Genomic DNA, 14,522 nt, shown 5'->3' with positions numbered 1-14,522 from the left:
CATTATCAGTTTCAGGTGTTATTATTTGGTCTCGCCTCCACTCCCCGTGTCTTCAGTACAGTGTTAGCCATGGTACTTGCATTGTTACGCCAGCGGGTAATCGCGGTCCTGGGCTATTTATACGATATCCTCATGCGTTTAGAGTCTTCTGCTGCGCTAGTGGAAAACCTGGAGATCACCATACGAGCTCCGAAGGAGTTTGTCTTGATTCTGAATCTTCGGAAGTCAGCCTTGGTGACTTCTACAAAACTAGACTATCTGGGGCTGACTTTGGACTCGGCCTTAGCCAGAGTATTTCTTCCTCTGGAAAAACTTCAGACACTGCAGGTTGCAGTTCATCTCCTGCTAAATCAGCAGATGGTCATCCTTCGGGACTTGTATGTGGGTACTGGGCCTGATGGTGTCAACCGAGCCTGTCCGGTTTGCGCAGTTCCATGCAGGGTCCCTGCAACTGGATATTCTTATCACATGGGTCCAGAATGCGGAGTCCCTGGACAACCAAATCCAGCTGAGCCGGGGTACAGGAGAGTCCCTGATTTGGTGGCTTTGTCTCCCAGCGCTCCGGCAGGGCAAAATCCTTCCTACCCTTGTATTGGACAGTGGTCACCACGGATACCAGCCTGTCAGGGTGGGGAGGCATCCTCGGCAGAAGTTCTGCTCAGGGGTCTGGACCTTGGAATAATCCAGACTACAGCTCAATGTTCTGAGTTACGTGTGATCAGGCTGTGCCTGGAACATTGGATGGATCGTCTACAAGGCTGACTAGTGCGCATTCAATCAGAAAATGCCACGGCTGTGGCTTATGTCAATCTCCAAGGGGGCACAAGAAGTGTCCTGACGGCTGTGGAGGTAGCCGGTATTCTCAGATGGGCAGAACGTTTCAATCAAGCCCTCCGTGCCTATCACTTTCCTGGAGTGGAACATTGGCAGGAGGATTACCTCAGTCGTGCAGGCATTAGACCAGAGGGAATGGTCTTGTCATCCGGAAGTGTTTCCTCAGTTGTGTCTCCGGTGGGGCATTCACGAGGTCAATCTGTTGGCGTCTCGGCTCAGCAGTAAGGTACATAGGTTCGTGGCTCGGTTACGGGATCCTCTGGCGGACACCACAGACACGCTGGTGACCCGTGAGGTCAGTATCATCTGATTTACGACTTCCTTCCTCTCAAGCTTCTGCCAAGACTTCTACAGGCTCGAGGCAGAAGGGATTCGGTTAGTTTTATTGGACCCGGATTGGCCCCACCGGGCCTGGTACACGACTTGGTGCAGCTGGTTGCTGATGATTCTTTGGGAGGCTTTCTCTCAGGCAGGATCTGCCTTCCCAAGGGCCAATCTTCCAGCCTGCTTTACAGTCGCTGGTTTTGACCGCTTGGCTGTTGAAAGCCGGGTGCTGAAGGATAGGGGATTGTCCAAATCAGTGATTCCTACACTGTTAAAGGCCAGGAAATCTACTTTTTGGAAGATCTACCATCATACATTGAAGACGTACATTGTGTGGTGTGAATACCTTGGGGTTCCTCTTTTCGGTGGCTCGGATTTTGACCTTTCTTCAAAAGGGGGTTGAACAGAAGTTGAAATTGAGTACTATTAAGGTCCAGGTGTCAGCCTTGGCATTTTTTTCTTCCAATTGGGATGAAAAAATGAAGTCTTGGGACCTCAATTTGATACTTTTGGTTCTCCAGAAGTCTCCTTTTGAGAGTTTTCGGGAGTTTACGCTGTCCCAGACGGTGGCCTTTTTTGGTGGCTATCACCTCTGCGCGCAGGGTCTCAGACCTGACGGCGTTATCCTGTCGTTCACCTCATCCGGTGATTCACAGGGATAAGATGGGGCTTTGCTCCTGTCCCTCATTCCTTCCTAAGGTGGTATCTGATTTTCATTTGAATATAGACTATGTGTTGCCTTCCCTGTGTCCTAGGCCAAAACATCTGAAGGAAATTGCCTTGCATGGCTTGGATGGGGTTCGGGCAATTAGGGCTTACCTGGCAACTAAGGAGTCTTTCAGGAAGTCAGACTCTATTTGTGCTCACGGATGGCCTTGTAAAGAGTTATCCACTTCCTCTGTGACCATTTTTAGAGAGGCAGTGGTTCAGGCCTATTCCATCAGGGGTCAGGTTCCTCCTTTCCCTGTCCAGGCATACTCTACTAGGGCGCTTAGTGCCTCCCGGGCCTTCCATCTTCAGACGTCGGTTTGCAAGGCGGCCACCTGGTCGTTGGTGCACATTTTTACAAAGTTTTATTAGGTGGATGTGTTGGCACCTGTGGATGCTTCTTTTGGCCGCAAGGTTTTACAGGCTACTGTTTAAGAGAACCTGATCCTCTTTGAGGGTGTATTGTTTTTTTTTTTTTTTTTTCAGGTGGGCTCCAGTTGTTTGTTTGAGCCCCTGTTGCCTGGTTGGCTAATGTTTAGCCTTGGGAATATTTTGCTTTTTCCCACCCCTCATGTTTAACACCGCTTTGGGACGTCCCATTGGTTAAGAATACCAGAATATACCCCTCTCTCTCTCTCCCTCCCCCTCTCTCTCTCTCTCTCCCCCCTCTCTCTCTCTCTCTCTCTCCCTCTTTCCCTTCTCTAAGTTAGTTAAGTGGTGCTTCTTTCCTTTATATCAGTCTCCCTCTTATTACTGCATTTTCCTTACCACCTCCTCCATGTCTCTGTCCTTGTCCTTCTTGGCTTTTATTTTTTTATTTTTTTGTGTTTCCTCTGGTTTAACATCTAAAAGCTGCTTTCAATATTACCATATTGTAGGTAGCTTACCAATCTCTGTTCACAAATATCAGGGGTCACGACCGTCCCAAAATGAACTTAAAAACCCGTTTCACAAATATTTCTGACTTCCTCGCTTGTCTGGCCAAAAAAAGACTAATGACAGAAAACGATAGTGCTTGTTCTGATCCAGATTGGAATGAGACCATATGGAAAATAGCACATCAGTATCGCAGGCCCATTGATGCACTCTACAGGAATAAGTATTGTAGCATTTTTTGGACCTGTTGCAGAAAGAAAGTAATTTCAAAAAAAAAAAAAAAAAAACCTCTGCTTCTGGTTTTATTTTTTTATCAAGCCGGGATAAATTACACAGTGCTTTCATTTTTTTTATTTGTCTTCCAGGGGACTCTGCAAAATAAAAATAAAGGAATAGCAGAAATCTTTTCTGAGATGTGTTTCATAAAAATCCCTAATCCTGTAATGGAGATGTTGAGTTTTCATACTTCTTGATGTACTTTCTCTTTTGACTGCAGGAGATTTGCACTAAGGAAGCCGGTCATCCTGACACAACCACAGAAAATCTCCAACAGAAAATCATGTAAGTTTATTTAGAAAGCAGAGCAGGTATCGCCCACGTTTTATGTTGCTTTGAAATTCCCTGCAGCCTTTTTTTTTTGTATATTGCTCATGTTGTTTATTAAACAGGAATTCAACCTTTTGGGGTTCTGTAAGTGATTTCTGGACAGCGAGGACACATTTTTATTTTATTGTTTCATGGTAATATAATTTTTGGCTTTTTTTTCTGTAAGGTTTTGCATTTGTGTCTTAGAGGGTTAGCAAAAAAGTTTATGGCTTCTGCAAAGGTAACATGAACTTCTCACTTACAAGCTTATTTGTTAAAGCAAATAGCAGTGTGCCAATTACTATAAGCCAGGGCAATTAGTCAGCAGTCATATTTTACTTATCTGACTGCTGTCAACTGAATTCTGTTTGTTAATTTTGGTTACTCTACTTTGTACATTATTCTTTCTCTTCCTCTCTTAAACTTAATGAAACCTTAAAAGGAAGCTCCCCAGACAGAAATTGTGCAAGGCAGGTGAATATTCCAGATCTTTGATACTCATACTTGCTTTAATATCTGGTCAGTCACCCAAAATAAGAATGTGTATATTGGATGTCCTGACACTGGCTATTTCCGTGCTTGTTCCAGTTCAGTCGTTTATGAAGTAGTGAATGGATGATAAGGATTACAGCTCTGGGACCTGGCCTTGAAGTCAACGATAGCTCTTCTAATTTTTATTTTCTGACCGCTTTGTTTAAATGTATGTAAATTGAGATGTGTTTTCTAAATCCAGAATTCAATCTGAAACCTGCAGGTAAAGATTTTGGCTGCCATGAGTCCATAAGGATGGTTTATTCTTTCAGTTCTCCACCAATTTAACTTATTACTGAATTACTTTGTGGCAGACATTATAATAAGTGGTACATGGGTAATGATTATCGTACATCTTTTGCCATTTACGTTAGATCCGATTACTGCCTTCAAACAATGGCCCAGAAATCATAAAGGCCACATCTCCTTTCCTATCCAAGCAAGAAATTGTAATTGGGTCGTATAGGTCTGCACCCAAAGCAGCATGTCTACTAGGGGCATCTGGCTGTAGACCAGGCAGTGTCCTCAGTCATACAGTACGGCTACATGTACGCTGGCAGCGCCTAAACTTGAGTTTGGGAGTGTTTGGCGTTTTTTTTGCCAAATCTCATAAACTCAAACCCATATAAGCCTGTGTCATTGTACACATAGGCTTTTAGCAGAGTTTAGGAGCTGCTGCGGTTAGGTGAGGGTCTACCTCCGTCTCCTGAATACTGAAGAATCACGTTCAGGATACAAACGTTTTGACCGCGGGCTTCAGGCAAACATGGCACAATCGCGCATCAATTTTGCCACATTTTGCACTTACTGGCAGTGGCTGTAAATGACAGCCAAGTGTACATAAAGCCTAAATGTGTCCAGTAGGTTCACATGGGCTAAAAGCTGAACTCCAGGCAAACAGCTAAATACACAGATAAAATTCTTATTTTATTGAGAGCTGTTTCTCTTTTCTCCTGAGTGAGCTCTGCTGAATAATATATATATATTGTAATGACGAATAAAGAGCTGTATTAGTTTGTGTCTTTTATATCTGCTTAGAGTTCAGCTATTGGCTAGCAAATCGTTTAGCCACTGATAGTAAAGCACAACATGTTATATTAGCCTACAGCTTTTGTGGTCAGGCTTATAAGTTATTTTTTCTTATATGGTGCATTATGGACTTGTGAAGAAGCCACATACTTGGGAACTTTACCAAAAGTCCACACCTGTACAAAAATGAAGACAATTGACATATGTGTAAGTTTGCTCTGTAGCTGATTGCTAGAAGTTATCCCTTATCTATATGTCACCTACTGTATATTTTGGTAATATTGTGGAAACAAATGATATTTATGGAAATTGTCCCTTCATTACTGTGAAGTGTATGTATAGCCAAAACTTTTTTATTATTATTTTGATTCTGAATAGTGTTTTTTTTTTTCTTTTTTTCTTTTCGTTCTTGCTGAGGAAATCAGCCCCCCCCCCCCCCGTGTTTGTCCTGGTGACCATTAACACAGAAATATTAAAGTAACACTGTAGGTAAAACTTTTTTTTCCATTTTGGATATAGTTAAGGTGGGTTATAACCCCTGTCATGGTTTTTTCACCATCCGTGTCCCATTGTGGAGATTTCACTTCACTTCCTGTCCCATAACCAAACGTGAAGTTAGAGGAAATCCCTGAAAATTAAGGGAATCCTTTGAGGACCCCCAGATCCCTAGAGATAGTGTCCCCCTTTCTTAGATTTCCCCTCTATTTCTTTTCTGGGGACAACCCAAAATTTGGGATTTTTTTTTTTGTTTCACTTTCAATGAGAATGGTAAACAGGACAAACAGAGAGGGGGAATCTCCATACCGGGGACACAGACACCAATAAAACGAACGTAGTCTAGTCCTTTTCCTCTCTATCCAAAATGAAAAAAGAGTTGTCTAAGAAGGGAGGGTCAGTCCCCTCTTTTTGTTGAGACTTTATTTAATTTCCTGTTGTGTCTCTAGTACAGGAAGTAAAGGAAAATCTCCTCCAAGAGACACAGACACATTATAAAAAAAAAGTTTGTGGCTTTACCTTCACTTTAACATTAAAAAAAATGAATAGTCCTCTATAGTCCGTTTGAAAGTGGCAAAAAACGTGTCAGGAGCTGTGACAGGCTGGGCACACAATTATAAAGCCTTACCCTGGCATTTAGTCAAAATCTAACCTTGAAGTACTTCTACTGCTCGCTGGCCACCCATGTAAATATGCCTTAAGGCCCGATCTGGGACTGTCTTCTCATGAAGCTATGGGCTGTGGGCAGTCCCTCTGCATCATTAAGTACAATGCAGGGCTTTTAACCCTGCATTGTATGTGGAGTGGGTGAGTGTTCACCGTGGCTGTGAACAGCATAGAGAAGAGAGATGGCTGTATTGATTTGGGTGCAACACTGAAGGGACCCATCTGTAGCTCAGAGTCAGATAAGTATTTCTCCTTATTTCTCTACTCCTTAATAAGCAATAATTCAACCCTTGCATTGCAGGGAGTGTACACTGTTGGTATATTATTTTTTTTTGTGCCCAAAGTTGGGCTGTGACTTTCATAGTGTTGTCAGCTTGATGCCATGATCAAGGCAAATAAAATAGAAAAGGAAATAGATCGAGACCCGCAGCAGGAAAATTGTTCGTTTTTTAGAAAGCAAAATATTGCATCCTGTCGAAGTGAACTCTACCTAAGACTAATTTCAAGTTATTTACCCTAGAGCCTGTCACAAATTTTTGGTTGAACTAAAGCCTAAAACAAGGTTCATAGGATATGGGACCAGTGACTGATAGATTTAGTAAGGTAATCCCAGAATGCCTGCAAAAATATTACCAGCTAGGCCCAACCATTGCATCGTGGGAGGAGGCCACATGCACCCCTTACTCAGAGGCATTGGGTATTTTGTGCGGCCAAGGAAGGAGGTGCGGGGAGTAGCTGGAGTGGTGAGTATCAACGAGTCGGGGGGGGGGGGGATGGTTGTCTTTCCACAGACATTGTCACTTTGCTCAGAATGTGGAGAATGACAGTATCTCAAACTGACTCTAGACATTTTTAAGTTTTGAAACCCCAGTCAGGCTTTTATTTCTGAGTCACCATTTGCAAATGTTCTTCCTATTTCGCCCCTCACTCACCAGAAGAAGGAAATAATGGGATATCTCATAATCCAAGACATAAAAACACAAATTTCACTACAGTTGGAATTGGTCTTTTAATATCCTTTAAGTGGTTAATTAGCATTAATGCATTGTATACGTAATATTCCATTCAGTGGTTATAGTTTGTCTACTTCCGAGTTGCAGCACTTATACTTTTTGCAAATAATGAAAGAATACCATTGTACTTTGTTACAATCCAAGACATAAAACTGCAATTAAAACACAAATTTCACTACAGTTGTGTGAAATTATGTTTTTATAGGTTTGTATTGCTGTTTGTATTTTCAAATAGGGGGTAATGGCGCAACCGGATCACCAGTATTGCTCAGGCAGTCCTTACTGGGCTGGGGGGTGGGGGGTAATAAAAATTCCAATAAAAGTTCTGTCCACTGAGATGGCTGCTGGCAGTAGAGAGAGAAGCGGCTCTGTCATGAAACACAAGGGGAGAGAACCACAAGAACCACAGGAGGCCACACACAGGAGACCCCCGCTCCCCTGCACAAGCTTCGTCCGATCACAGAGAGACCCCCTAGATGCCTGATGCCCGGGTCCTCCTAATCATGTTTTGATGCCTGTATTAACGCTACTCTTGTGAGTAACATTGCTTTTATCCCATATTAAAGTACTTTTATGCTACACTCAGATTGGCGCTTGTGGTTCTCTCCCTGTCTGTTTGTATTTTCCCCTCACTTTGTCTCCCAGTGACACCTTGTGTGTCAGGGTGTCACTAGGATAGGAAGTAAAGGGAAGTTCCCTTGATGAGGACAATAAGGACGGGGGGTTCTAATGCTTCCCTATGTGATTTAAAACTTTAGAAGATACAGTTTTTGCTTGAATTGGCCTTTTATTATCCTTTGAGTGGTTAATTAGCATTGATTCTGATACATAGTCTTTGTACACATAATACTCCATTCAGTGGGTATAGTTTGTCTACTTCCGAGTTGCAGCACTTATACTTTTTACAAATAATGAAGGAACACCATTGTACTTCGTTACAAGACATTCAAGGTCTAATAAGGATAAAATAGGACTGATTTCATACATTTTATCTGGACAGCTGGTTTTGCTTTGAAGGAAGCTTATGTAAACTGATCTAAGTAGCCACCCACTTAGGCCTCTTGTTTGCCTCGCTAAACCGGCAGCATACTTGAAACTGCTATGGCAATCTTCTTAATCTAAAATCATTGTGCCTATTTTAATTAGTGGTGGCAGTTAGTTTGAAGCCTGCGTTAACAGTCCCTTGGAGATATGCTCAGAATTCCATTTCCACAGAGAAAAATTGGATTAAGGTGATTGCACTAGCACACAATGCAGTCATGCGCCAGGAGCTATGACCACTAGTGACTCATCAAAAAGCTGGCGTAAGGCCCTTCCGCACTGCAAGCACCTTCATCTGCAGACAAATTAAGTCACTTATGAGAAACATATCTTGTTTGTTCATCCTTCCATACAACCACATCTTAAATTACTGGACATGGTAAAACGATACAGCCCTAGCTGTAGTTTATGTAGGTTTTCTCCAATTAATGTATCCTTTTGGAACGTTTACCACATAACTGTTTGTTCTTATAGCACAGCTCTTGTTTACATTAGTAAAAGCACTTTTACGTTTTCGGGGGTTTTTCAGAGTTTAGAAATGTTGCTGGCCAAGATACAGGGCTATCTAGTTAACATAGAGAACAAAATTAAAGTAGTATAGCTACTGGCAGCTTTAGCCATTTTGCACTCTCATTTAAAAAGAAGAACACAAAAATAAATAATTGGAAGCATACTAACCATATTTTTTTTCAGTGAAAAAATCATGTCTTTAACTAATATCACTTCATTCAAGCAGAATGATAGACAAAACTTTTTTTGTAATTTTGGAAAGGACAAGGGAGGGTTATGACCCCTGTCAGATCCTTATTCGCAATCTGTGTTCCATTGGGGAGATTTCCCTTCACTTTCTGCCCCATAGCCAAACAGGAAGTGAGAGGAATTCCCTGAAAAAGAAGGGAATTCCTTGGAGACACCCAGGTCACCAGAACTAGTGTACCCATTGGAAGATTTCCCTTCTATTAATTTTCTGGGAACAACCAAAAATTTGCGATTTTCTTTTACTTTCACTGATAATGGTAAACAGGACAAATAGAGAGGGCAAATCTCATTAACGGGGGCACAGACAGCAATTAAAACTGACAAGGGTTTTAATCCCTCTCCACTTTATCCAACACTAAGGCCCCTTTCACACGGGGTGGATCTGTTTTGACGGACTCCACTTGCTTAGCATGGATCGCTCCGCTGATCCCCGCTGAGCAGGCGGATGACAGGTCTGTCTCCGCTCACTGTGCAGAGACCTGTCAGAGTCCTGCTCTCCTCTATGGGGAGATCAGATGAAAATGAACAGCCTTTCTGTTTTCATCCGATACCATCCAATCTGACCTGTCTGGCCTTCCTAATATTTGAAGTGCAGTAACTGCTCTTTTTTTTTTTTTCTTCAAACGTTTGGAGACCCTGCCTCAAAGCAATGTTCATGTTACAGTTTTTGATGCATTCCAGTGCGTTTTTTATGCATTTTTAAAATGTTTTTGATGCAGTTCAGTGCATTTTTCCCCCCTCATTTTTTTTAAAAAAGGACATGTGTGTTTCGTTGCATTTTTGGTGCATTGAGGTGAGTTCCTGTGTGGTTTTCTGGGACTGGAACTTACCACACTGGTGTGAACTATGCCATTAAAAACCATATAACCTACGACCCATGCGTTTTTGATGCAGAAAAGAACACACTGGACTGCATGTGGTGTCAACTGGCCCTAAACTTTATAAATAGAATATAACATACACAAGCTCTATATTTTCCAGAGATGCTTTTTCAGGTCCTGCTTAGGAAAAAATGTTTTTTGACTAAAATCTCAGCGATTTCATGATGAAGTGATGATTTCACACTTGGCTTATGATAGCATTTTGGGTGAAATAAGAAAAAATATTGAACCTAACAGAGACACAAACAGCAGTGAAAACCAGAAAGAGGCTTGAACCCTGCTCTAATCTATCCAGAACATAAACAATGAATAAAAAAACGGGTAGGAGTCCCACTTTAATGGAGGAAATGTTGAAAAGACCCCAGCCTGCGACCTCCTTTCTTTATATCATCACTGGACAGTAAATGTCCTTGGGATTTACATTTGGCGGAATAGCATATATGATGTGTGACTTTTCAAATTTGAAGAGTGCTGCTGTAAGAACATTTGGGGAAAGCGAGTTCAGTTATATGTTCCAGTGGTCTCTATAAATGAGTTTATGTTGTTCTCAACAGAAACCTTTCAAACTATTGTGTTTGAATACGAAGGTAAGATCTATTTTCAGGAAGTAAAATGCCTTCTTTAAAGAGCTACCATAAACTTCTGCGAGCAGCTGTTTGACTACTGACCACTAAGATATATTTTCTTGGGTATGAATTAAAAAAATAAAGGCTTTTAAATCAGGGGTGGACTAAATAATATGGAATTCAGGAACTAGCCTGTCCAGTCCAGGAGGCATCAGCATTTTTTAGGAGCCAGCTTTATTGCGAGAACCCCAAATCTTGGGAGCCAGTTGTAGTTTTTAAAGAGACATTGGCTACTTGGCTCCTGGTGTTTGTCCAGCCTTTCCTTAAATGCACAATCATTTATGTTCCTCTTCGTTTAAAAATTCTGACTGAATTTGGTTTGTTTCTGATATGCTAATATGATTTATGAAACCTATATTTTGTGTTCTAGTGTTGAGTAAAGTGTTAACTGAAAAAGCCAGGTCAGTTAAGAATCAATATTATTAGTCGCAATAGACTTTGGTATAACCTATTTGGCAAACAGAGTGGCCATTGTCTTGAGTTTCTGTTCTTAGTAGCTTTTCTGCTTTCTTACGCAGTTGCATTCCACATGGGTGGAACTGACCACAACAGTTTATGCCCCATGAGAGCTATGTTAGTATGATAAATGTGTTAATTCCTATTACACCTACAACAGTGGTTTTGACTCAAATTTTTTTTGGAATTTCTTTATATGATGAGGGTTTGAATGCCAGGAATGGGAACAATGAACTTCTAACAGGAGGAGCGAGACATTTAATGTGGGAAGGGAAAGAGATCAAAATTATGATTTGGCTCTTGAATCACCAGGGATATAAGAAGTCACTGAATAAGTAAGCCCACCAGGCTACATCTTTAAGTGCAGTAATACTTTCGAATAGGCTAATACATTAAGTACTGGAGCCTATATATCTTGATTACCATCATTTGCAAGAGATGAATACAGAAAATTGAATTGCATTCTGTAAACTTCAGTACGGTAAGGCAGGTTAGTAAGTAGATCAACTGGGAGAATGCCATGCATTTACTATCAGAGTACTAATAGTATTTATTACATTATTTGCTGTTGAAAAATTTGCTTAATATTACTGTAAATGGCCCCTTACTGACTCGGCCTAGACACATCTCTACCAAGGCAGAGCTGTATCTACAATCTCCCTATGGCATTAAGCACAATATTGTGTTTGAACAGCATGCTTTGCACTTAGGCTGGCCTCTCGTTTTGTACCTCGGTTTCCCATGTAACCAGTAGCATTTGAAAAATGTGACAGACAGGATGAAGCCAACCTAGGTTCAGAAGATGAGAAAAACTAAAGCTATACCTTAAATTTGCTTACGTAGAGACCTGCCAGAGAAAGCTGATAAATGATACCTTTAATTCTAATATCAGTCACTGCAGCACAGCCTGATACTCTCCTAAAAACACCTTTCCCCAAGATTATATCTAGGCACACCCCCCCCCCCCCATGTGCCTGCTGATAGGTTGTTCAGGTACCTGGCAATGCATTGCGGGTTGTGGACTGTAGCTGGAGCTTTAATAGACACACAGATGTAGAGATACTTCAGGGGAGATGGCAGACTGTGCTGGTCAGAATATATGGAAAAAAGAAATACAGATTTAGCGCCTGTTTTTAGGCACTGATGATTAGGCAGGCTGGAAAACCTGTACTAATATCTACGGTTCCCCCATCAGATGAATGGCATAAACAGCTTCTGCCAGTGGTCACCTATTTCAACCCCCCACCGGTTCCTATTTGGATATAAGCACAAAGACTTAATTGATTGTTCCTGTTAGTAGAGCTGCCATATTTTGTGGGTCACAGTGGGTGGAGCCTGAGTCCGGCAAAAATCATGCATGTACATCCAACTGCCTCTGAGATCTTAGGGCACCATTAATCATTTGGTTCATGTTCTTAGCTCTTCCTACAGGCTGTTTTTCATAATGTCACAATACTTTGAATTGCTGTAAAATTTACATCAGCTTGATATATATATATATATATATACAGGAAATTATTTTGCTTACCTTCTTATAAAATAACTTGTTCACACTCAGCAACCGTTAACATTCAGTGCATTAAAAAAATATGTGTCTCTTTCTTTTTGGCTGTTCTAAGATGAGGAAACTGTTGAGTATGGTAGGTGAATGTTTTTTGGTAAAAATATAAAGTTTTCTTTTCCCTAGTTATATTTTCAGCACATTTAATAATTTCCTTTCGTTCTTTTTCCTCCCCCTTTTTTTGCTTCTCAGAGGAAATTGAAGGTACACGTACAAACGTTTCTTTGCCTTGCCAGATAGCTTTATTTAGGCAACATGTGTTCAGAATCTAACTTGATGTAGCTCAGAACACACTTTGAATACGATATAGACTTTCCATAATTTCCTTTACAACAGTCAGTGCTGTCCTTGTTTTTTGTCTTTTTGTTATGGTATATGCAGTGATGCTTTTTCCATAAAACCTGTTTTATTTTATCCTTTTGGGGATTTTTTTTCTTGTTTTTAATTTATTGTAAACTGTTGTGTATTTTATGTGTATGCTTTATGCATTAGTTATTAAAGTGGCCCTTTGGGACTACAGTACACAAGCATTTATCTTTTGCTCCTGACATCAGTTTGTGAATTTGTTTAGACGAATGTTTTTAAATTTTAAATTGTATATCCTGAAGTAGTGAGCACTTGTGGTGGTGTTACTTTTGCTATGCTTCGTGTTGCATTGCCGTTAGTCCTCTATACATGTCAATGTATCTCTAACAGATCCCACCTGATCTCAAACTGATGTCAAATGCAAGCTATTTTTCTGCTTTTAACTTGCTGGCTTTATTAAAGCTTGTGTACACTGGCCCTTAACCTGCACTCATTGGGAAAGTTATTTTATGAGCTGAACCAATATTACTGTCTCTCAGCAGGAAATTCACCTAGGCAGGTGCAGAGTCAGGCAAACATCTGCCAAGTACAACTGCTGTCACATAATAGTGGAGGGCTGGAGAACTGTGTTCGATACTATAATAAACATTTATAGAACATTTATTACTGTATAAGAGCTGTTTGTTCGCTGCAGACATTCGATCTTAAAGAACACAGGTAGTATTGTAAGAAATGGTAGGCTACAGAGGGGGTAGGGAGAGAGAGAAATGTCACTGCTGGTTGGTTTCCTAAACTATAACTGGATCTCCTGGTAGAGCAGTAAGCTAGAGCGGTAAGCTAGAATGTTTATGTTTTACAAATCTTGGCATTTTAAGCAGATCATTTGTTGTAACATGCATAGGTAGAGGTTTTCTTCAGTGAAAACTCACAATTTAAATTCATTCTTTTTTTTTTTTAACCTACATTGGTTGTGCAAGAAAAATAAATGCATGGGGGAAAAAACCCAATCATGTACACCAATAAGCCTTAACATTATGATCACCCACGTAGTATTGAGTAGATCCCCTTTTGCTACCAAAACCGTCCTTACCTGTCTAGACTCCACTAGACCTCAAAGTAACATCCACATGAACGGCTGGTCCTAAGTTTCCCAGCAGAACATTGCCCAAAGCATTACACCGCCTCTGCTGGCTTGCTGTCTTCTCATCCTAATGCCATCTCTTCCCCAGCCCACCTTCTTCCATTGCTCCATGATCAAGTTCTGATGCTTATGTGCCCATTGTAGGAACTTTTGGCTGTTAGCATGGGCATCCTGACCGATCCGCGGCCACACCCCGTATGCAACAAACTGTGGTGTGCTTTGTTCTAACACCTTTCTATTGGAACCAGCATGAACTTTTTGAGCAATTTGAGCTAGAGTAACTATTCTATTGGATTAAACTACATGGGCCAGCCTTCACTCTCTACATGCATCAATGAGCCTTGGTCACTCATGATCCTGTTGCTGGTTTTCCTTCCTTGGACTATTTTTGAAAGGTTCTGACAACTACAGATTGGAAACATCCCACAAGAGCTGCAGATTTGCTCTGACCCAGTCATCTAGCCAATACAATTTGTCTCATGCCAAAGTCCTTCAAATCTATATGCTTGCCCCTTTTCTATGCTTTCAACACATTGACTTCAGGGACAACATGATCGCTTATTGTTTGATATATCCCCCTCACTTTCGGGTGCTATTGGAACAAGTTAATGTTGTTCACTTTACCTATATGTGATCATAATGTTATGGCTGTTTGGTGTATACTCTGATAAGGTTATAATGGGGATTGAA

The 14,522-nt window shown here is 41.1% G+C and overlaps 1 protein-coding gene across 1 annotated transcript in view; it reads left to right on the top strand.

Moving 5' to 3' along the window:
• The window catches only part of MPP7 (MAGUK p55 scaffold protein 7), a 401,547-nt gene that overhangs the window by 190,133 nt on the left and 196,892 nt on the right, over positions 1–14,522 (top strand). Inside the window, exon 10 of the mRNA XM_082259696.1 lies at positions 3,239–3,303. Within this exon, the coding sequence (XP_082115822.1) occupies positions 3,239–3,303 (65 nt within the window). The remainder of the gene's footprint in view (positions 1–3,238; positions 3,304–14,522) is intronic.

The sequence above is a fragment of the Pelophylax lessonae genome (assembly GCF_965119305.1).
Source record: "Pelophylax lessonae genome assembly, chromosome: 5".
NCBI lineage: Eukaryota > Metazoa > Chordata > Amphibia > Anura > Ranidae > Pelophylax > Pelophylax lessonae.
Note: the sequence above shows the minus strand (reverse complement) of the source record. Positions and strands in the feature narration are given on the sequence as shown.